General features: G+C 49.3%; 1 protein-coding gene across 3 annotated transcripts in view; it reads right to left on the reverse strand.

Moving 5' to 3' along the window:
* KDSR (3-ketodihydrosphingosine reductase) overlaps positions 1-24,174 on the reverse strand; it is a 37,885-nt gene that overhangs the window by 8,125 nt on the left and 5,586 nt on the right. The window contains exons 2-8 of one of the 3 annotated variants that reach the window (XM_065932866.1): positions 23,681-23,770; positions 21,522-21,578; positions 18,882-18,947; positions 18,594-18,689; positions 14,010-14,201; positions 5,778-5,861; positions 2,874-2,957 (exon numbers count right to left, since the gene is read on the reverse strand). In XM_065932866.1, the coding sequence (XP_065788938.1) occupies positions 2,874-2,957; positions 5,778-5,861; positions 14,010-14,201; positions 18,594-18,689; positions 18,882-18,947; positions 21,522-21,578; positions 23,681-23,770 (669 nt within the window). The remainder of the gene's footprint in view (positions 1-2,873; positions 2,958-5,777; positions 5,862-14,009; positions 14,202-18,593; positions 18,690-18,881; positions 18,948-21,521; positions 21,579-23,680; positions 23,771-24,174) is intronic. The other 2 variants (XM_065932868.1, XM_065932867.1) reach the window with 2 other exon arrangements.

The raw sequence follows: 24,174 nt of genomic DNA on the forward strand, positions 1-24,174 counted from the left end.
AGGCTCAACCCTGGAGGACATTTTCTTTCCTGAATTTTTTTAATTGGAGTGTAGTTGCTTTACATTGCGCATCTACTTCTGTAGAGACATACGCCTCAGTCACAAGTGTGCACATAGCCTCCCCTCCACTGGCTCTCCCCCCATTTAGGTCCCACAGAAAACTAGGCCAGAAAGAGAAAAACAAACATCGCGTATTAACGCACACATGTGGAATCTAGAAAAACGGTGCGGATGACCCTATCTGCAGAGCAGAAACAGAGGCACACCGTACAGACGACCACGGGAGAGGAGGGCTGGGGCCAGCTGGGACGCCGGGCTGACGCGAGCACCCACCAGGTGTCAGACGGACAGCGAGGCGCCCTGGACCGCACCGGGCCCGCTGCCGCCCGGGGACACGCTCCGTGCCATCCCGCACGACCCGGAAGCCGCGGGCGCGCCAGCAGAAGGGGACGCAGGCCGCCCGGACGAGCCCTGCTCCCCCCGTGCGGGAGGAAGGGTCCCGCTGCGCCCGCGGCCGCCTCTACAGCAAGAACCACGACCGACAATCTGTGGCCATTCAGACGGGGCACTTGGAAGGTTCCTAGCAGAAAAGGAATGAACGACTGTCACTTCAAGGAAAGCTGGCAGCTTTGTAGTCCGTGTGCAAATCTGAGCCAGAATTGGGGAGGACGTGTGTCTGCCCTTTTGAGGCTGTCAGTTTCTCAGTTACAGAAAGACTTCTATCATAAGATCAGCAGTGATATGAACGCATGCGATGTTTTGGGTAACTAGGGAATCCACATTTTCCCAAGGACGAATACATAGTGTTACAAAACCATGAACGGGCACAAACAGCGCAAGGCATACTGATGCGCGGTCATGAAGCAGAGAACAAGAGGTTCATCGCTTGAATTTCCAATTTCATATTGCAACTGACCTTTAAGAAACTACTATTCATCTAGTTTAGCTTTTATTTTAAAAAAAAAAATGTCCACAGTCATCTGAAAAGCCTAGAGTCTCCCTTCCTTTTCCAGCCGCCGTCTTTGCACGGCCAGCTCACTTTGCACCCTTCATGAGAAGGACACGAGAGACGAGTCCAGGAGCAGCTGCGGGGCAGCGCTCCTCCAACACAGACGTTAAAGAGGCCGGTGGGATGAAACACAATGCCACCCTTCCCCGGAAGTTTTGTTTTGAAAAATAACTTTTTGTTATAAAAACGTTACAGTAAAATACACTGAATTTATCACTGTCATTTTATTTTTTCCCCAATTATTTTTATTAGTTGGAGGCTAATTACTTTACAATATTGTAGTGGTTTTTGCCACATTGACATGAGTCAGCCATGGATTTACATGTGTTCCCCATCCCGATCCCCCCTCCCACCTCCCTCCCCATCCCACCCCTCTGGTATCATTGTCATTTTAAATGAATAAATAAATCCTTTTAAAATGACATAGTTTCACTTTCTGATGTAGCAAATATTGATAAGGATAAGCCATGGAACCAAAAGTTGTCTGGGGTCGTGGACAAGTTTAGGGTGGAAAGTGCTCAAGAGATGAAAAAAGCGTGAGAACCTCCAGATTAAAGGAATCCAGCCAAAATACAAAGAGCTGCTTCGAATCATTAAAAACATGGAGCGTGTTTGCTTTGACTTCAGATAAGCAGGAAAAACAAAGTCCGCCCAATCCACTGGTGCCATCTTCCTACGCCTTTGAACACAATCAGGGCAAAGTCCTTCCCACGTCCGCAGATGTTTTAATAGCCTTCAAGGCTTCCTGTAGTCTGCTGGGTTCGGCCTAAACAAGCAACGGACGTTCCTTCAAGGCCAAGGTCCAGCCAGCTGACACCTCTCGTTCCAACTGTCCCCAAGTTTCCTAAATCCAATGTGGGCCTAAGGATGACATGCATGTTTGCATGTCCCCTGGACATGTATATTTTTCTGCATGTGGGTTAACAGGAATGCTGCCAAAAAGCTTGTGGCCCACACATCGTCCTACAGAACAGCACCTGGTTTCGAGAAAGACCGTTTGAACTCTGAATAAACTCTGGAACGTGGAAGGGCACCAGCCAAGCTGACAGGACAATGGCTGAGGGGGCCGGCAGCACTTTCTCATTAGTAAACATTTGGGAAAACGATACTGGGAAGCAGGAAAGGGAAAGGAAAATCCTTAAACCAGTGTGGCAGCAAGACACCTAAAATAATCTAGAATTGAAAATACTGTGGCAGAGGAGGAAGATGATAACATGCCAAACACAGTCTATAGTGCAAACCGCTTACACATCACAGGTAAACCTCGTTTTCCTTTCAAAGAACTAAGGTTCTCAGACTGATTAACCTGCTCCTAAGACTAAGAAATACAACTATGGGGGGCTTCCCTGGTGGTCCAGTGCATAGAGTCCGCCTGCCAGTGCAGGGGACACAGGTTCGATCCCTGGTCTGGGAGGATCCCACATGCCGCAGAGGAACTAAGCCTGTGTGCCAACAACTGCTGAGCCCAGATTCCAGAGCCGGGAGCCACAGCGACAGAAGCCGGGGCGCCTGGAGCATCCACGCTCCTCAGCAGAGAAGCCTCCGCGGGGAGAAGCCTCTGCAGCACCAGGAAGAGGAGCCTCCGCTCGCCACAAGCAGAGAAAGCCCGCACGCACCGACAGAGACCCAGTGCAACCAAAAAGCTAATAAAAAAAAGATATATAACTAGTTTCCAGAACTTATTAATTAACATGGAATTAACCAGAGAAGAAAAGAACAGTCTATGATATTAGATATGATGAATTTAAGTGCACACACACACAAAATGCTAGTAATTTTATATTTTGAAATAAACCTTGGGACAAATACCTTTTTGGAAATACAGTACTGTAACAATTAACAAAGGAACAAGGGTTTTACTTACTATGGCATCTTTAACAATTTGTTTGGCCACTTGTTCTGGTTTGCAGACCGATGTGGTCTCTGAAATAAGACGTGTCTCTAAAGGCTAAAAAGGTGAAAAAAAAATAGACATTATCAATACCCACTGCATTAAAAAGTAAATAATTTTGACAGTCCTCCTCCCCTAATTTATACATAATTCTAGTTTTCTATCTTAGAACAGAGTCCTAATTTTAGAACTAAGTCCATCTGGATTCCAGATCAGTTTCCACCTGGTTACTGTGTAAAATTCAGCCCCTCAGCTCCCCAGTTAATCTCTGTGGACGTGAGTCCTGATTTCAGTGAGAAACTTCAGAGCTTCATTTAAAATACGGAAGGAAAAAAAAAAGACCCTGCCTCGTCTTTTTATTTTTAAATCTTTGGAGCAACATGCAACCCATGTGCTCAAAAATTCTTTAGAAGGGAGTTTCAGTTAAAAGTTTTAAAACTTAAGCCTTAAATGGTATGAAATGATAAATTTTATTTACCATGTGGGCTTGAAAAAATAAAATAAAAACCAGAACTTATTTCCTTAAAAGAGAAAAGCGTAGAGCTCATAAAAGTCCAGTGTTTCTTGATGAGCCTAAATTAAGAGAAAAGTCCTTTTGAAGGTGCCACCGCCCTCCCACGTCCCCAGGCGGACGGGACCGCGGGCGCCAGACCCGCGGCAGAGGTCAAAGCACTGTGCGCCCCCTACAGGACGCACGGAGCAAGGCTGAACTTCATCCACCCACAGAAGTCCGCCCAACGTTCGAGCGGAGGAGAAACAGAAAACAATTTAACATCAGAGTCAGATCTTCCCGGAAAATCACCACCTGTTGTCAGCTCTGGCTTCTACCTGAAAGACCACTTGTCAAATGTTGCAAATCTGCTTAGCAGATTTCCCTTATTCTAAAACAGGGCATTCAGGTTAAATTTATTTCTTTGAAATAGTAGTCATTTTAAGAAGCAGAGTCAGAAAGAAATGAATAGGGGGAAAAGCTTCTAAACCATAGACATCTTTCTGAAAATTACAGTCCAAGGAGCTTCAGTGCTGGTGTTTATGTGGTGCAGATTCACACTTAGTGAGAATCACTGCAAAAGAGAAGAAAACCAACCAACACCAAGTTCAAAGGGGGGAGTTCTGACTGACTCCTTTCTTCCCCACTTTGCTCAGAGTGCCTACTACGCGTCAAGGCAGCTTCCCGTGAACAAAGCACAGAGCCTGCTTTCGGCTCGGGATGACTGACAGTCATCGTCTTAAAGTCCAGAGGAGAGAAAACACCGCGGAGGACGATAAGGGCAGGGCGGAGGATGGTGAGCATCCCGTGGGGGGACGCTGAGACGCAGAAAGTCAGGGGAGTCCTTTCCAGGGTGACGGCTGCACAGAGGTGAAAAGAAACACAGGGGGAAGATCCACGCGAACACCCAGAGAGAGGGCGGCAAGAGGGTAGCCAACACGTGGGACTGGCCAGCAGGCTCAGGGGCGGATGGAGCTCCGGCGGCTCAGGCCGAGAAGAGGGGTGGCCAGGGTCTAGACGGGGACCTAAACGGCTCGAGGCCCCTGGCTTCTACTCCCAGCGAGCTGGGAGCCCGGGGAGCCGCACGGTGCATAATGCTATCAACACCACCATGTGGAATTTAATTCTAACTTCAAATGCAATAAAATTAGACATTCCGTGCCTCGGTCCCACTCGTGGCACGGCAAGTGTTTAACAGCCACAATGTGACTGCATTACAGAGCTGCAGACATGGATCATTCCCACTATTCTAGAACATTCTATCAGACCATGCTGCACAAGGGTTTTTGGTCTTTTGTGGTTTTAAGTTTTGTTTTTTGGCTTTTAACTCACAAGAGGGGTTTGAACAGGGGAGTGACAAGAGCTGGCTTGTCCTTTAAAAGGATCACTAGCTATGCTATGAAAAAGACTCCAGGGGGTAAGAACTAGGAGCGGGGAGACCAAGGTGAAGGCCGTCAGAGCAGTTTGGGAGAAAATATCGGTGACTCGCACTGCTGGGATAGTAGTGACATCTGCAGTTTGAAGAAGTCGGACTGGGGACAGGTCCTGAGAGCAGAGCCCCGTGTGGAGGCATCACGGCTGGCTGCAGGGTTTCCAGCCTGAGCCGCTGAGAGAATGCTGGGCACCAGAAACGAGACGGAAGATAGCAAGGGGGAGCGAGAGGGAACTGGAAGTGCTGTTTTTGAAATGTTACTCTGAGGCACCCATTAGACCTCCAGCCAGAGACAATGGATCAGCAACCACTTGAGTCCTTAAATGAAATTAAGTCCAGAGGAGAAATATTATCATTAGAGTATTATGTGTCACGCTAAGTCACTAAGTCATGTCGGAGCCCACCAGGCTCCTCTGTCCATGGAATTCTTCCCCACTGAGGGATCGAACCCACGTCTCTTTAAGTCTCCTGCATTGGTAGGCCAGTTCTTACCACGAGCGTCATCTGGGAAGCCAAGGTCTACTACCTGTTAGTTAAAAATACAAGCTGTATTCTCCATCAGAAAGAAAACACCTTATTCGTTAAATCAAGCCTGAAGATTCTTAGCAAAAATGGCCTTTGAAAACAGGGTCACACCAGGACTTTCCTCCTGGTCCAGTGGTTAGGACTCAACACTTCCACTGCAAGGGCCTGGGTTCAATCCCTAGTTTGGGAACTAAGATTCCCACAAGCTGTGTGGCACTGCCAAAAAAAACCCCAAAGAAAACAGGGCTATAGCCTCCAAGATTTCAAATGAAAGTTCCAGAAAGTTCTGAGGCTTCTTGCAAGCACATAAGTTGAAAGCAGCTCAATCTTCTGACAAAAATGCCTGAAAGCTGAAGAGTGGAAAGACAGAAAACAGGAAAAGGGGTTTCCAACGTTCGAGCCTGGAAACGGGGCTGGGAGCCATACTGACCTTGGTCTGGTTTTCTTTTGCAAACCCGGGCGTGTCTGTGTCCGGTGGGTAGGCGACTGTGACGTACACGTTGTAAGGCTTCACCTGCATTTCAGAGACAAGATCAGGCCCTTTAGTGAAACCACACAATTTCACATCCTCCCTCATCAACCCGCGCTGGCTGCCAGGCAGACCGTCTACACGCAGCCCTGATCTTCTCCAGAGGCAGTGAGACCGACAGGGTGATTCTGTAAGAGGAGCGGTGTGTGCGTGCGCAGTCGTGTCTGACTCCTTGTGACCCCATGGACTGCAGCCCGCCAGGCTCCCTGTCCATGGGATTCTCCAGGCAAGAGGACTGGAGTGGTTGCCATTTTCTCCCCCAGGGAATCTTACCCACTCAGGGATCGAACCTCTGTCTCTTTCGTCTCCTGCACTGTAGGCGGGTTCTTTACCAGCTGAGACACCAGAGAAGCCCCTACCACTGGCTGAATCAGGAAATGCTTGGCCCTGAAGATCATTTAGAAATAAAGTTAAAGAGCTCACCTGAACCTCTATTCCAGAAAACCGTGGGCCCTGAACTATAGAGGTTCGTTCACCTCCTTCTAGGGTTCTTTTGCTCCCGCTGACCAGGGCCTGGAAGCTGTCTGAGGACCGCAGACGGTGCTAAAAGCCTGCTCGTCCCCCGACCCCCACCCTGACCCTTCAGCACGGCGGCCACGGCCACGGGCAAGTCTGTCCCTTGGCCATCCGGCTGCAAAGCTGCTCTCCACAGTGCTTCCCAAACTACCGCTTTGCTCGTTTCGCCTACGATACAGGCTGAGACCATTCAAACCCCTGCCCTCTGCCCTAGACCCAGGTGGAGAGTGACCCCACTCCGAGAGTCTGCAGGTCCAGGAGTTCCCAGCGCCAGGGAAGGCTCAGGGCTCATTCTTCAGCCAACAGGGTGCTCCTCGGGGGTCCCCCCAGGGCAGACCAGGACAACCTCACCCGCATCTAAACATGGAAACTCCTTCCCAGCTCCTCTTCCAGCACCCCTGCCTGAACTCCACCAGGATCCCAGGCTTGGTTCCCTCTCTGATGGGTGTCCCCCCCGAACCTCTCCACTCAGAACACACCGCTGACTCCCAAGGTCGTGCTGCCCCCCGGCTGGGACGCAGCCCCCCATGGACCTCTGCTGCACACCCCTGTGGCTCAGTGACGCTAAGGGGGTGATTCAAACCTGCGGAACCTCGGCCACGACTCTGCTTGCTGCCGGCTCACTGCCGAGTCCCACGGGAACACCAAGGGACCCAGACAGCTGGCTCAGAGGGAGGCCCCCCCGCATTTCAAGGAGGCTGACAGCTGAGTCACACGACACCTCGGAGCACTCCGGGGCCCTGTCTGACATCTGGCCTTTTCCCCCCTGCTTCCCTCTGTGAAGCGCGGTCCTGGAGGCCAAGGAAGGAGCTGCAGGGGCGGGGAGCCGAACCGCTCAGCCTGGGAGGGGCACCAGCAGGGGACACGGTCCCCAGGGGCTGGGCTCCGGACACCCAGGCGTGAGGCGCACTTGCTCAGCGTCGCGGGGTGGGCAGCCTCAAGGCCCAGTTCATACAGCTCTGGACTCGGGCCAGGCAGGGAGGCTGATGAGCAAGCAATTTCTCTTCCACTTGGTTTTCACGATAGCGATTTTAGAAAGTGTCTCCCACGGCCTTGCCCTCTGCTGTGCACAGACTGGAGAACACGACTGCCATGAAAACAAAACGTCAGTAAGCGGGAATCAGGCAGCCTGCCCGCAGCCTGGAGCTGGCGGCTCGGACGCGGCCGCTGCAGGGACAGTCCTCCTGCCCCCCACGATGGGCCAGGATGGTGGTGCTGTAAGCTCCCCGGCAATGTCAGAGCGGTGCTTCTCCAATTCAAGGTTACAGCCGAGCTGCTGGAAAAGCTTACCGCTTTTCAGAATGGCTTTTTCTGGGGGGTGGGGGTGGGGGTGGGGGGCGGTTGGGGGAAACCAGTCCAACCCCTTTGTAAGCACTGGTATCCTCGGTATAATCCTGGAGCCAAATGACCCTCTCAGCCTATGGCTGGATACCTCCAGTGGCTATGAACTTAACCACTGTATTTATTTATTTTAATGTCTGTTTACTTGGCTGTGCCAAATCTCGGGGTTTCCATGGGGGCTCAGACAGTTAAGAATCCGCCTGCAATGCAGGAGACCTGGGTTTGATCACTGGGTTAGGAAGATCCCCTGAAGAAGGGAACGGCGACTCACTCTAGTGTTCTTGCCTGGAAAATCCCATGGGCAGAGGAGCCTGGCGGGCTACCGTCCACAGGGTTGCAAAGAGTCGGACCCGACTGAGAGACAGACGCTTTCCCCTACGTTGGGAGCTCCGAGACTCAGCCAGCGGACCACCAGGGAAGTCCCCGTGGTATTTATCTATCCAACAAGGAAACGTGAGACAGCATCATTGACTCAACGGACGTGAGTCAGTGAGCAAACTCCAGGAGACCGTGGCACGTCGTGACCACGGGGTCACAAGTGTTGGACACGACTGAGCGACTGGACACAGCAGCAGCCCAACAGACACCGCTGCGTTATTTCTGCACCCTCATGGGGCTTACAGGCTCCAGAAACTCCTGGTCAGATAATCTGTGAAAATCTAAATAAACTTAACTCTGGTTGTGGTTTAATTGCCAAGTTGTGTCTGATTCTTACAACCCCACGGACTGTAGCCCACCAGGCTCCCCTGTCCTTGAGATTCTCCAGGCAAGAACACTGAAGACGGGAGCCACTTTCTCCTCCAGGGCATCTTCCAGATCCAGGGATCGAACCCGGGTATCCTGTGCTGGAGGTGATCTCCTACACTGTAGGCAGATTCTTTGCCATTTGAGTCCAGGGAAGCCCCCCAAATTAACTCCACACCTTGATTTAATTAACTGCAGTAAGTCTCCTACATACGGATGAGCTCCACGCTAAGCAAGTTCGCTTAAGTGCAATTTGTTCCTAAGTCCAATGATGTTAGCCCAGGTACCCAAGCAACACAATCGGCTATGTAGCACTGTACTGTGATAGGTATATAATACTTTTCAAAAATTACACATAAAAAAATGAAACATTTTAAGTCTTAACAGTACAGCGCCTTGGAAAGTACTCAAGTACAGTGCAACAGCTGGCATACAGGGGCTGGCACTGCGTGAACACCAAGGAGCGTCTCTGACTGGAGGGGGCAGGAGGGGTGGGAGACGGCAGAGCAGAAGGATCGTCAGCAGGGGATGGAGGGCCAGGGACGACCTCACTCACAGCGTGCAGACCAGACGCGCCAAGGCACGTTCGCGTCTCTGAAAGCTCAAAGCCTGAAGGTTCGCATGCAGGGGACACGTGCCACCCCCGACCTCCGCAGAAAAGGAAATGATGGTACTGTGGCCTCACTGGTTCTTGTTAAGACAGTGCTGACCCCTCAAGACCACTTCTGCAAAGAATTTAAGCCAGGACTGCACTGATTCTGTTTAGCCACTGTCTGCGTCTCCCTGGCCCTGCTGACAGACTCCTCTCTCTCCTCCACCCCAGCTCTGCCTGGTCCCACCCTACACTCATTTCCTCCCTTCCACCTGGCCTCATTCTCAACGACGCCCACTTACTCAAGACCTAATTTATTACCCAATCTCACCTAAAGGCGTGCTGTTCCTCATCCCATCAAAGCAAAGACAAGGGCAGAAAGCAGGGAAGAACTTCCTGGGGGTCCCGGGGTGAAGAACCTGCCTTCCAACGGGCTCCAGTGGGCTCTCAGATCTATCCCTGCTTGGGGAACTGCGATCCCTCCCGCTGCGAGGCAGCGAAGGCTGAGCTGCACCCACTGAACCTGCAGGCTGAGGGCAGAGAGCCCTCCTGCCGCAGCGAAGACCTGACACAGCCGAACAAGGCGACAAACAACCCTTAAAAAGCAAAGCGAAGACAGAGACCTAGGAGCTGGAGAAAGCATTAGAGCTGTTGACAGTGAAGCTCTAGAACTTAAGCTTCAGCTTCCTTTTGAGCAGGGAAAGGTGAGGGCGGGGGTGGGGGGTGATCGGGAGCAGGGACGTCGAAAGTGGGACACCCAGATTTCTTTTATTTGGTCTCTGCTGCTGTATCTGTGGCTACACTCCCACCTCAAAAGTCTGCTTTCCTAAAAGAACAACTTCTAAAATCTTTAAGTGATGTCTTTATACCTAAAAGACTGAGTTTAAAAAAGAAAGCAAAAAAATGCCAACAAAGCATTCTTCCAAATTTAGTCATTGCACATAAAGCATTTCTAGATCCAACTTTAGTTTAGGAGCAAGAATGTGGTGGAGGAAGATTTAAGAGCTCATTAAACCAGAAACAATAATCACAGGCACTTAAGAGTCTGACGTACAGGACGTTTCATTCACAGAAACACAAAACCACCTTGGCTAAGCAGACCAACAAGGGCACAACAGTCTAAGTTTGTGAGGAAACAACTGTACTGGTGGAAGTTCTGCTACGAACATGCTAGATTTTGATGACTGAACTTACCTTCCCTCAACTCTATTTTCCACGGTACATATTGATTTTAGTTTTTGCTTATGTGAGGACATTTTAATAGAGTCCAAATATGGAGCAAAGCTAAGCCGACCAGCAAGTCCAGACCGGCCACTTGCAGCCTGTGAATCATACGTGTCACTAAGAGGCTTCAGGGACTCATCCAGAATGGCAGCTCCTGTCTCTTCCCTCTTCTTTATTAGCATCTTCCTTCTACCCAAAAGGGAACCAGGCCACGCAGATCAGACATGTGCCCTGAGTGACTCCTGGAGTCCTTCTGCGAGACAGACTTGAGGACAAAAGTCCTTTGTGCACAGGCCTTTCAATCCCAAAACGTGCCTTCTCCTGCTGGGTTTCTGAGACCAAAGGGAAGGGCTGAGGCAACCCTGACCTAAATTACAGATACATTATAGAGCAGACAGGCAGCTGAAAGGCAGAACCAAAAGGCACAGACTTTGTTACTATTTCTGTTATGAAGTCATGATTCACCTTTGAGCAACCCTACTTGGAAAACTCAAGTTTTATTATCTAGAAGGCTGCACAAGACATCTGCCTTAAGTATTTCATGAAACTGTTATAAAAGAAGATGGTTATTCATAAAGGGATGTATCAGAGTGAAAGCTACAAAAGAAATTACTGGTGTTCTTGTTGGAAATTTCACACCCATACCTGCCCCATTGGCTAAGCATATGTTACAGCGACCTGTTCTCTACTAAGCATATCAAGGACGTTGATGAAAAAGAAATTTCCGCTCAGCAGCACCCAGGGCTCTCTGGGGGCTTTCTGAATCAGAGGTCAGTCAGCTATGGCCTGAGGACCACATCTGGCCCTTCACCTGTTTCTATGAATAAAGATATATTGGCACACATCCATACCTGTTTATGTAAACCTCCCACAAGGCTGCTCTCCTGCAATCATAAGAGATCTGAGTAGTTCTGACAGGCACCATCTAGCCTCAAAGGCTAAAATATTCACTCCGGTGCTTGGGGGCGGGGGGGGGCATCCACTCCTAATCTAAATGACGAAATGAGACCCTCAAACCTTCCCGAAGGAGGGTTGTCACTGCTGCTGTTCCGTTGCTCAGTCGTGTCCAACTCCTCGCAACCCCGCGGACTGCAGCCTGCCAGGCCCCTCTGTCCATGGGATTTCCCAGGCCAGCATACTGGAGGGCGCTGCCATTTCCTTCTCCAGTAAGAGAAACAGCCACAATTAATTTTCTTCTGGGCTTTTAACATCATGAGGTAGTGTTACATTTCAGTATACAGTTGACCCCTGAACAATGTGGAGGGCAAAGGTACTGACTCCCTGCATGACCACATTTAAAAATCCACATTTAGCTTTCCGAGGGGCCCTCCACACCCACGGTGCAGCATCTGAGGATTCAACCAACGTCAGATCAGGTAGCTCTATCATCTTTATTGGAAGAACGCCACTTACAAGTGAACCTGTGCAGTTCAAATCTGTGATGTTCAAGGCCAACTATATACAGAATTAGAAAGAATTTTGCTTTAAAGTACACAGTTTTGGAAAGATCCATGCAATGCTCTCTAAGCCTCCCCAGGTGACAGTGGCACCGAAGTCTACTTCACAGATGAGGAGAGAGGCTGCATACATCTGACAGGCGCTTATTCGATGCTGATCCTAACCACCACCTCCTTCCACAACACGTTCTATTAACTATGAAGATAAAAAGCACTCCTGTTCATCAATATTTCTTTAGGATATTAAAACATAAGTATCAGGAGAGCCAAGTGCGAATTTTAATGCAAGTCTTATTCTCATTTTTACCAACAAGGATGATGAGATCAAGTTAAATGATTTGTCTAAAAACTGAGAGCTCCATAGTAACTCTTTTATTAGTCACACAGGCTCATTTTATTAGTCAGGCCAGCAGGCTCGGTGGCAGAGAATCTGCCTGCCAACGCAGGAGATGCAGGAGATGCAAGTTTGATCCCTGGGTCAGGAAGATCCCCTAGAGGAGGAAATGGCAACCCACCCCAGTGTTCTTGCCTGGAAAATCCCAATGGGCAGCAGAGCCTGGTGGGCTACAATCCACAGGGTCGCAAAGATTCGGACAGGACTGAACACCTGAATATGCATGCATAAAGGACGGATCTTTTCATTAAAGAAATATCTTTAAAGAGTGTTAAAGAACAATGACAAAAAAAAGATAAAGTATCTGGTTACCCTTATGCATACTCACACAGTATTAGGTCAATAGGCACAGCTTATTGGGTTTTTTAAGATTTTTATTATTATTTTTTTAATCAAGGTGCATCTTTCTTATTTTTACTTCTTGGCTGCACTGTGCAGCATGTGGAACTTCCCCAACCAGGGATCAAACCTGTGTTGCCTGCAGTGGGAGCTTGGAGTCTTAACCACTGGAAAACCAGGGAAGTCTGACATAGTTATTTTATTGTGTTTTACTTTATTGCACTTTATAGACACTGCTTTTTTTTACATATTGAAGATATGAGCTTCCCAGGTGGCGAGAGTGGTAAAAAACCTACCTGCCAATGCAGGAGACATTAGAGACAAGGGTTCGATCCCTGAGTCAGGAAGATCCCCTGGAGGAGGGCACAGCAACCCCCTCCAGTATTCTTGCCTGGAGAATCCCATGGACAGAGGGGCCTGGCGGGCTACAGTCTATGCAGTCGCACAGAGTCGAACATGACTGAAGTGACTTAGCACGCATGCACAGATACTGTATCTTTTACCAAATGCATGTCTGTGGCAACCTGGCATTGAGCAAGTCTATTGGCATCAGTTTTCCAACAGGAGTTGCTCACTTCATGACTCTGTGACACATTTTGGTAATTCTCCCAATATTTCAAACATTTCATCACGACTGTATTTGTTATGGTGTTCTGAGATCAGTGATCTTTGATGTTCCTACAAAGACTCACTGAAGGCTCAGAAGATGGTTAACGTTTTTGAGCAATATGGTATTTTTTAATTAAGGCATGTACATTGTTTCTTTTAATGCTATTGCACACTTTGCAGCGTAGCAGAGTGTAAACACGGCCTTATACGCACTGGGAACCAAAGCATTCCTATGACTCGCTTTATTGTGATACTCACCATATTGCAGATGTCTGAAACACAAGAGCTCTGCCGTCTGCCTGTAATACTATGAAGATGTTAGTACTGTTAAATTAGGTTCAGTCGCTCAGTCATTTCTCTTTGTGACTCCATGGACTGCAGCACGCCAGGCTTCCCTGTCCATCACCAACTCCCAAAGTTTACTCAAACTCATGTCCATTGAGTTGATGACGCCATCCAACCATCTCATCCTCTGTTGTCCCCTTCTCCTCCTACCTTCCATCTTGCCCAGCATCAGGGTCTTTTCAAATGAGTCAGTTCTTTGCATCAGTTTCAGCATCAGTCCTTCCAATGAATATTCAGGACTGACTGCCTTTAGAATGAACTGGTTGGATCTTCTTGCAGTCCAAGAGATTCTCAAGAGTCTTCTCCAACACCACAGTTCAGAAGCAAACCATGTATTAAATTAAGCAAGCCAAATACCTCACAGCCATCCTGCTTCTGTCGACACCTATCATCTTTTATGCAATAAAAACAGGATAACTGCAAATTCACGGGTGGAGTCAGTTCTCTTACACTGAAGACAGATCTACAAGGCTCTAGTTTCACACAATGACAGGAGGAAGAAAGCTACAAACTAAAGGGGAACATGTCCCGCTGGGCTGAAAGGAGTCACCTAAAAGTGAAGACGCTCTTACCTCCATCTGCAAAGCCTCCGCCAGTCCCCTGATGGCAAACTTGGACGAAGAGTACGCCGTGTACCCAAAGAGGCCCAGCTGCCCGGCCTGGGAGGACACGAAGACGACCCTGCCCACGCGGCGCTCCTTCATGGTGGTGATCACCGCCCGGCTGGGGTACACGCTGCCCAGGTAGTTGACGCTCATCAGCCTCTGCAGGGAACAAAGAGGCCTGGAGCCCGAGCAGGGCGCGCCCCTCGGGCACCGGCCCCGAGTCACCAGCGCGCCCCTCGGGCACCCGCCCCGAGTCACCGGCGCGCCCCTCCGGCACCCGCCCCGAGTCGCCGGCGCGCCCCTCCGGCACCGGCCCCGAGTCGCCGGCGCGCACCGCGGGCACCGGCCCCGAGTCACCGGCGCGCCCCTCCAGCACCGGCCCCGAGCCGGAGCCGGGGTCACTGGGCGCTCAGCGGAGCTGCTGAACAAGCAGGAATTAAAGGGTCCCGGAAGTGACCGTGATGCACAGGGCTCCCCGCTGGGGGCCCGCTTCCTTTTCCTCTCCCTCTTTTTTGCTGCGTACAGTTGCTTCCCAATGTCGCCGGTTTCTGCCGTACAAGAGAGGGAATCAGCTCCGTGCAAACGCACAGCCCGCCCCCCGGGTCATCACTGAGCACCGAGCTCACTCCCTGGCCTACAGCCTCCCACTCCTGTTCACACCGGCGGCGCAGGTAGACGTCAGGCTCGACCCCCAGGTCACCCCCTCCCCTGGGTCCGCTGTGAGCGCCTATTTCAATCTCCTGTTTCACTCTAACCTCACGGCCTCGCGGCAGCACTCAGGTCTTTGCTGAAGCCTGGCCAAATTAGTCTTCTCCTTAGAAAAAGTACACCGCACGGTGCAGGTAATCCTTTTGAGAGACAGTCTGAGCAAGGAGCTTCTAAATATTTCCAGCTTGGAAATACCTGGAACTGTGAGAAACCACAGAGGCCAGGGCAGGGTTAGGAGCGCGGGTGCGGGCCGGGCTCCACCTTTCACGCCTGTTTGAGCATCAACGGCAAGGTCGGATACTCTACTTAATTCCTCACACGCTGTGACTGCACAGGCCTGCCGCGAGGATTCAAAGGGGAAACAGAAGGTAAGCACCCTCCCAGCCCCGCCCGCAATAGCTACCCAGTATATGTGGGCTCTCGTGATGGCGGAGGACCGCACGGGTACCAAGCGTCTCCTTTGCCCTCATCCTGGGGACTCTTGAAAGCTTTTACATTTTCAACCTGAAAGTCTCATGATACTGCATTACGATCCTTCTACATTAAAAGCCTTATAAAAAACTAGGTCTATCACCATGTGCAATATAAAACAAAAAATAATAGAGGCTCCCAGGTGGAACCCCTGCCTCCTGCGTGTCGGGCTGAGCTATGCGGGAAGCCCTCCAGGTGGCGCTAGAGGTAAAGAACCCGCCCGCAACGCAGGAGACTAGGAGACACCTTCCATCCCGGGCGACGTGGGCCGGGATGTACTCCTCCCTGCAGAATCCCATGGACAGAGGAGCCCGGCAGTCCCTGCAGTCGTGAAGAGTCAGATGCGACTGAAGCCACTTAGCAGGCACACACTACATCTATTGAAGAAATTAAAGTTAAAACCTTCCCACAAAGAAAATCTCAGGCTTCACTGGTGGATTCTACCAAGCATTTAAGGAAAAAATAAATCAATTCTACACAAATTCTTCCAGAAAACTGAAAAGTAGGGACTATTCCTCTACTGATGCTATGAGGCCACCTTGACTCTTAAACAAAATCAAAAAGTAACATTAAAAACGCTATGGCTAACATCCCTCAAAAACGCAGAAAGGATAACACATCCTGACCAAAGGTGGTTTATCCCAGGAACACAAGGCTGGAAACATCTGGAAATTAATCAGTGTAACTCACCATATTAACACACTAAAAAAGAACTCTATGATCATCCCAGTGGATGCAGAAAAAGCACCTGACAAAATTAAACATCCATTTTATACAAAAACTCTCAGCAAATTAGGATAAACTGCTAAACTTGATAAAGGGCATCTACCAAAAATAAACAAACAAAACTACAGCTAACATCATACTTAAGAATAAAAGACTAACTGCTTTCTCCCTAAAGTCAGGAACAAGACAAAAATGTCTACTTTGGCCGCTGCTAGTCAACACCTCACTGGAAGTTCCAGCCCACGGAATAAGCGTATTTAGATAGCAATGGAAGAGGTAAGACTTGCAGATGATATGATCTTGGATGTAGGAAGCCCGGTGAACACTAGAATTAATAGTTGAATTCAGCAGCACTGCACGATCAAAACACAAAAATCAATTGTCGTTTTCTACATGAGCAATGAAAACTCAAGAAATTGAAATAAAAAAACCATTTACACTAACATCAAAAAATATAAAATACTGAAAAATAGTATGTGAGCTTCACATACTGAAAATTATGAAACACTATTGAGATAATTCTTTTAAAAACTTAAATAAATGGAGATATATGTTATATGGGTTAGAAGACCAAATATTGTTAAGATGTCAGTTTCCCTCACATGTATCTATAATGTCAGTGCAGTACCAATCAAAAATAACTCCTCCTGGGACTTCCCTGGTGGGCCGATGGTTAAGAATCCGCCTTGCAATGCAGGGACGTGGGTTTGATCCCTGCTCAGGGAACTAAGATCCCACATGCTGTGAAGCGCCTGAGCCCATGCACGTCAGCCCTCACGACACCACAGCTGGACAGAGTGACGAACAGCCCGCGTGCAGAGGTGCAGGGCTGGGGGGGCGGAGGGTGCAAAAGAAATGGACTGTGACTGCTTTTTCAAAGTGAGAGAGACAGAGGGAAGGGGATAGTGTAACGGGAGACGGGTTGAGAATAAAGTGAGTTTTTTTTAAAGATTAGATTCACGCATTATTTAAATATTCCAGCATACTTCATATTCTATATGTGTGTTATATTTCCTCCTTCATCTCACCCGTTTCATGTTTTCTCCTTGTCACTGACACCCACCCACAGCTGCCTGAGCTTTTTTTTTACGCCACACCACGAGGCAGGCAGGATCTTAGTCCCCTGGCCGGCTCGAACCCGTGGCCCCCGCAGTGGAAGCATGGAGTCTTGACCGGGACTGCCAGGGCAGGCCCGCAGTCACCTGGTCTTCAGTGCTCAGTTCCTTCTGCTCTTGCTCAGACATGACCCCCACAGACCTTTGACTCGGTTGCCTCCAGACTTCCGTTAGACACGGATGCAGGGACCCTCCCGCTCCGCCCGGACAGACCCTGCTTCCCGACGCCCGGCTGCACGGCTGTGAGCTTCTGTGCTGCACCCACGCAGATCCTTACACACCTGTCCTCTCTGCCATCCACAGTCACCCGAGGAGTCTGCCGACCTCCCTTCATACCATCTTCCACGCACAGGCACACACACTCACACTTCTCTTTCACCGGCCACCTCTGAAGTCTTTCCCCTCATCACTTCATGCCTAGACTACAACTACTTCCTCCAACTAATTCTTCACACAACCATTGAGATAATCTTCAAAATCTCCCTGTCAATAGCTAGAGATAACGGCATATAGGTCAAGACATCTATCTTGTGATCCCCCCCGCTTTGGCTGTGCCAAGTGGCATGCAGAATGTTAGTTCCCAGGCCAGGGATCGAACCCACAGCTCCGGCCTCGGAAGGCAGAGTTGTAACCACTGGACCACCAGGGAAGCCCTGGCCCAACAGCTATCTTCTCTGCCGAGCTGATAAAGAAGCCTTCCGATACCAGAGTCCCAGCTAAGGCATCCCTCTGCTTCTGCCTCCGCAGGACTTGCACAGCTTGACTAGAAGTCGCAGAGTTTACAGTGCTTTTCCCCAGCCTGCCAGAGCAGGACATCTGACCTGCCGCTCGGGGAGTCTCCTCTTCCATAAAAGGGAGTGCGCCCTAACTTCACCAAGATCATTCAAAGCCCATCACCACCATGAAGGCTCTACAGACCAGTAAGAGAGAGAGACAGCTGACACAACATCAAAAGAAGAGAAACATGCTATGCACTTAAGAAGGATTTCAAGTCTGTTGTACACTTCTTTGGCTGACGTTTTTAAAAAACATAAACATAAATATGACACGTTGTCTTTTTCTCCTGGCTTGAGAATGCCAGAGTCTGCTTTTCCACTTTTTTGGGTTTTCATTGTTAAAAACACTGGTACTTGACAAGAAACCCGCATCTCTCCTGGCTTCCAAAGGGCTCTGCTGATAGTACGGCCTCAGTAAATCAGTTCCTATCACAGCATCTCTCCTGGCTTCCAAAGGGCTCTGCTGATAGTACGGCCTCAGTAAATCAGTTCCTATCGATTTACTGTGTCAGGCTGGAGGCTGCATTCCCATTCTACAGCTGAGGAAGCCAGGGTCCAGAGGCCTGTGTAAACTTCTAAGGCTGGACGGTCACTGGGACTAAAACCCTGTCCAGCCTTCCTCTAGCTTGCTGAAGCTTCTGTTAAACTGGAATGCATTTCACCTATTTCATTCATAAAGCTTTCAGCCATAAACTAGTTCTCCCTCATAGTGTATGAGGCTACCACAGTGAGGAAAAAAACAAATTTTTACTTACTTCAAAAGTACTAACTTCAAGATCTTCAAATTTTCCTGCAAGTGACATTCCTGCACAGTTTACAAGCATGTCCACCGGGCCCAACTTCTCCTGGGCCTGGAAGTTTATCAAATTGGGCATTAAGGAAGAGAAACAAAGAATCTGTTAGTAGCTAATCAATGCCAATAAATAAAATCTATAAAACTATTAGACCTATAGGGAAGATATGCCAACTCCAAGCCGCACACCAAACTGGCAAGGACAAATCAAAAGGCAAGTGGATTAATTCCAACTGACCCAACCTCTTACTTGTTTTATGACGTTCTCTACTTGGCTATAGTCTTGAGATACATCAACTGATATACACAGCACCACCTGTCAGAAAGAGAAAAAAGTGATCAAAGCTATGCAGGGCTTTAAAAGAACTGTTTTTAAAAATTAAAGGCAATTTTTTCCAGGAGATAAGGAGTCCAGTTTGGATGCTCCGATTGCAAGGTTTGAAACCTGCTGACAATGCAATTAGGAGAGGCAAACTGGGGATGGGAGGGCAGTTCTTCCAGTGGTTCAGCCGTAAAAGACTCCGCGGACAATGCAGAAGATGCAGGAGACAGGGGTGTGATTCCTGGGTCTGGAAGATCCCCTGGAGGAGGGCATGGCAACACACTCCAGTGTTCCTGCTCGGAGAATCCCACGGACAGAAGAGCCTGGGGGGCTACAGAGTGGGACAGGACTGAATCAACTTGGCCTGCACACATGGGCAATTTTTGGCAGGGGGAGAAAAAACTATTAACAAACTACCAGGAAAAGCATGTCACCAGGGCCCTGCTTATGCGACGCAGAGAAACACGCCAGCTGGGGAAGGGAGGCCGCCCGGCCCCTCCTGCACGCCCTAGCCCTGAGGACCTTCCCCCTCCTGGACGTGCAAGTCAAGGGCTTTCCACACGACCGAGGCTTCTGCCGGGTGAAGAGCGGGGCTAACGAGGCGGGAGAAGGAGCGGACACCGCACCAGCGAGACTGGCCTTCACCAGGACGCTCCAGATCCGCGCTCCAGATGACGCCCCTTCTCTACCAGAGCCCACAGGGACAGGGAAACAAGACCACAAAACTGGGGAGACCGGCCGAGCTGGCGGCTTTCCAACGCCCGTGGGCTCAGAGAAGGGGTACAGACGAGGCCCCGGTGCGAGAGAAAGACCCCCGCACACAGAGGTGGGTGAGGCCGTCCGCTCGCAGCACGGAATGCAAAGGAAGAAAATGCAAACAGCCAATAAAAGGGGAACTGATTCAGTAAACTCTGGGGCACCCAGGATCACGCCGCAGCAGTTTTAAGAGATGAGGCAGACTTATCTGACTGGCTTCACCACCTTAGCATCTTAGCATTACCGACTCAATGGACATGCGTTTGAGCAAACTCCGGAAGACAGTGAAGGACAGGGAAGCCTGGCGTGCGGCAGTCCACAGCCTATGGGGTCACGAAGAACCGGACATGACTTAGCAACTTAACAACAACAACAAAGTTCTCTAATGTATTTCTGGAGGGAAAAAAATGAGGCAATTACAATGACGGTGAAACACCATTTAAAACCCATCAGGAAAGCAAAAATTAGAAAGTCTGTTAATACCAAGTACTGGCAAGGAGTCACTGCTGGCAGGAGTGTAGCCATGTTGGTGATGCACACACGCAACGGTTCCATTTCTAGGTGTATTCCATCCTCGTACAAAGTGCACAGAGATAAACCTTAGCAATAGCAATAAAGAAAGCAAACTGGAAAAACAATGGAAACCACCCAAATATCCCCCCACAGGAGAGCTGATGAAATTGAGGACAGTCTATACATACAAGAAAACTTCAGATGGCAGCAGAAAAAATGGACAATTACTTCATGCAGCAACTGAGAGGAATTTTAACAACAAGATCAGGTGAAGAGATCAAGTTGCCTAAGAATATGCAAAGAATGACGTTGTATAAACTTAAGAGAAAATAGGTTAGAGATTGCCTAGGGCCGGGAGGGGTTGGAAGACAACAACGGCTGACTGCTAAAGAACATGGACTTCCTTACGGGAGGAGGAAAGTGTTCTATAACTGATTCTGGTGATAACTGCAACTCTGTGGATATGCTAAAATCCACTGAACTGTACACCTTAAATCAGTGAGCTAAACGGTATGTGAAATTCTATCTCAACAAAGCTATCAAAGTAAGAATGATGCCATAAAGCTCAAAAAGCAGCAGAAGTAAACAATACGCGTCTTAGGGTTACATGCACTTATGGTCAAATTATTAAAAAAAAAAAAAATGGAAGGGAACTCCCTGGCGGTCCAGTGGTTAAGACTTTCAATGCAGGGGCAAGGGGTTGATCCCTGGTCAGGAAACTAAAGTTCTACATGCTGTGTGGCACAGCCAAAAAACTAAAAAACAAAAGAAAAAAAAAAACTATAAAAATCAAGTTGGGGGTTACCTCTAGGAATGAGACAGAAGGATCAGGCTGATGTGGGCAAATAGAGGAGATTTCAGGGGCCCCGGAAAATGCCATTTCTTAAGTTGGGTAATGAGTGTGTGGCTATTAATTTATCATTATGTTTTATTCTAAAATAAATATATTGTATACATAAACGTACCATTGCATTAATCAAAAAATTGCATAATCAAAAAGTATTTTTAATACCTCCTTTCCCTTATGTTAATTTGAATAAATAACTGAAATCATTTTCTAGGAAAGCATTCTGTTATTGGATCACCTGTGTGTGTGTATGTGTGTTAGAATCTATGCATTGCTTTGGTAATAACCTGAAATCCAAGACAATTCAAACAATTTCACCATTTTAAAAAACAATACAATTAGGAACAGTTGATGTGCTTTCGATGAACTATTCACGGATGAAGTCACGGTCTTTTCCTTTGCATATCCGTGCTGACCAGACAGAGAACGCACCACGAGCACAGGGGCTTTACCTGTTTGTCATTAACAGAGTGCTTTTCGATTTCTTTCTTTGCCTGTAACAGCTTGTCCTGAAAGCAAGAGAGAACAATTAGTTCTGGTGGTGATCTATTTGTCCATTTGTTTGCTTAAAAGGAGAGAAAAAGCAGTTTTTGCACAAGGCTTTATTAAGTGCCAGAGAGCAGCAGGGACAGCACGTGTGGGGCACATCGCTGTAAGCTGGCTAAGTTGGGACTAAGGGATCGTGAGGGCTTAACTTCACTGCAGAGAAAGATAATAAAAAAACCAACGAAACTCAAAGTCCCAATCATCAGCATTAATTGCTAAGGGTCTCCCACCAATTCTAATAAATGTTTTCATTTGACATTACAGAGATATGAAACATCTTCCCAAACTGAAGAGTATGTGTGATTTCATGACATAATGATTTCCTACAAGATCATCTAAAGAGTCCCTCCTCCCCCAAAAAAGCAAATAAAGTAAAAATCACTTGTGAGATGGACGAGGTAAACCTATGCTTGGCTACTTCCAGAAATACTCTGAGGACAAGCAAAACTATCCAGTAACTGAGTAATTCTCCCCAGATCTCAGTTGCACTTGTTTTAGCCACTTTCAAGAAGACGGAGATCAGGTTACAGTGCCTCAATTTGCTATAAATGCTAGAATTTAAATACAGCACGACAGCAGGAAAGAACAAAAGGACAGGGGAGTCCTTCCAAAAGACGCGCAGGTTTTCTAAACAAGAATGTGCCCGTAATAAAATCATACCATTCTATTACTACGGAGGAACACCACCTGACTTTGCCAGAGCCGGAGTAGAATGCACACTAGAGTAAAGGCCTTCTTGGTGCCAGAGGCTCGTCCACCCCCAGCAGCGCCAGGAGCCACGGAAAGCCTAGGAGGGCCCGCCCGGCTGCCCTGCCTCCTGTCTCCCGTGTCTGCTGTCAAACCTCCGCACTGGACAAACCTCACAGGACGCCGTCTCATCACAGCCGGTTTTCAGTCAGGAAGGTGGCTTCGATGCCAAAGCAGATGCGCTGGTAGAGGAGTCCGGGTACAAATAAAAGGGAGCTAATTCTGCCTTTCTCCATGTTTTAAAGAGATGACGGCTGCCCGAGCCTAATTCTGTGTCACTTCCTGCACGGTTCCCCGGGGCCCCCGGGGTCTGCCACCCGCCTGGGCACTCTCACTGCCCAGCTGTGCGCCTCGCCCCACCCCGCCCCAGGGCAGCCGGCACCCCGCCGCCCTCCCTGCTCACCGGCGCGTCAAACCCCATCAACAACACCGCGCTGCATCTGCCCCTCGGTCCATCGCCCTCCCTTCATTTCTGCAGCCAACAGAGACGTCCCGAGCGAGCGCCCACTCTGACCCGAGCTCCCCGCCAAGCCCAGAAGGCCCGCCGTGGTCCCTGCCCCTCCCCATCCCCCGGGAGCAGGACGCGGGGCTGTCGGGGAGAACGAGCGCGGCGCCCTGGGCTCGGGCAAGGAAAACAGACACTGAACAGAAAAGGGAAACAGATCTTGTGCTGACTCGGCACAGAAAAGCACGTGTTCTGTGGAACTGCTGGGGAGGAGGGAGATTTCCCCTGCAGTCTGGGTCTCTCCACAGATGGAGATGACGTCAGAAGCAAATTACAGAGAAACATCTACAGTAATGCCTCAGGACTCAGATCGGCCCTAGGATACCGCTGTCTGTGGCTCTGGGCAGGGGGCGGCCTCCCTGGCTGCCTGTGGCCCGGGGTGCACCTAAGTCTCTGCCTCTCCCAGGTCTGCAGTCTCTGCAGTGTTGCCTCAGAGTTCCTGGCCCTGAATAAAATATCTGTGGAGCTAACCTGACTTCAACCAGGAAGTTTTGGCTGGAACACAAGAAATAACCAGTCAGATGGTAAAGAATCCGCCTGCAAAGCGGGAGACCTGGGTTCGATCCTTGGGTCGGGAAGATCCCCTGGAGGAGGGCACGGCAACCCACTCCAGTGTTCCGGCCCGGAGAACCCCATGGACAGAGGAGCCTGGCGGGCTCCAGCCCACGGGGTCGCAAAGAGTCGGACACGACTGAGCGCAGCACAGGAGTCACAGCTCCAAGCAGAGACAGGCGTGAACACTGCGAGCCTCGCACGGCCTCTGGGACTCGCATCATGCTGACTCAGTACCTAAGAACGTAGCTGAAGACTTACCTCATTCCGTGCAACCAGAGTTATAAAGGCTCCTTGTTTATAGCACTCGAGAGCAATGCACTTTCCGATGCCACTAGAGCCTCCTGTAACCTAAAAGCAGAAATAAAGAAATCTTAGCACTTGAAACTTCCCTTCTGTGGGAAACTAAAAAAAAATAGGACGGGGGGCTTCCCTGGTGGTCCGGGGTGAAGAACCCGTCATGTGTAAAATAGATAGCCAGTGGGAGTTTGCTGTCTGACGCAGGGAACGCAAACCCCGGCTCCTGACACCCGAGAGGGGCGGGGCCATGGGCTCCCTAGCTGATTTAGCTGATGTTCGGCAGAAGCTTTACAATACTGTAAAGCAGTTACCCTTCAGTTAGAAATAAGTAAATAATAACAATAAAAAAAGAATCTGCCTCGCAAGGCAGGGGAGGCAGGGGAACTAAGATCCCAAACGCCCCGGGATGACGAAGCCTGCGCCTCCCAACTAAGACCCAACGCAAATAAATTAAA

The sequence above is a fragment of the Muntiacus reevesi genome, chromosome 4 (genome assembly GCF_963930625.1).
Source record: "Muntiacus reevesi chromosome 4, mMunRee1.1, whole genome shotgun sequence".
In the NCBI taxonomy this organism is placed as follows: Eukaryota; Metazoa; Chordata; class Mammalia; order Artiodactyla; family Cervidae; genus Muntiacus; species Muntiacus reevesi.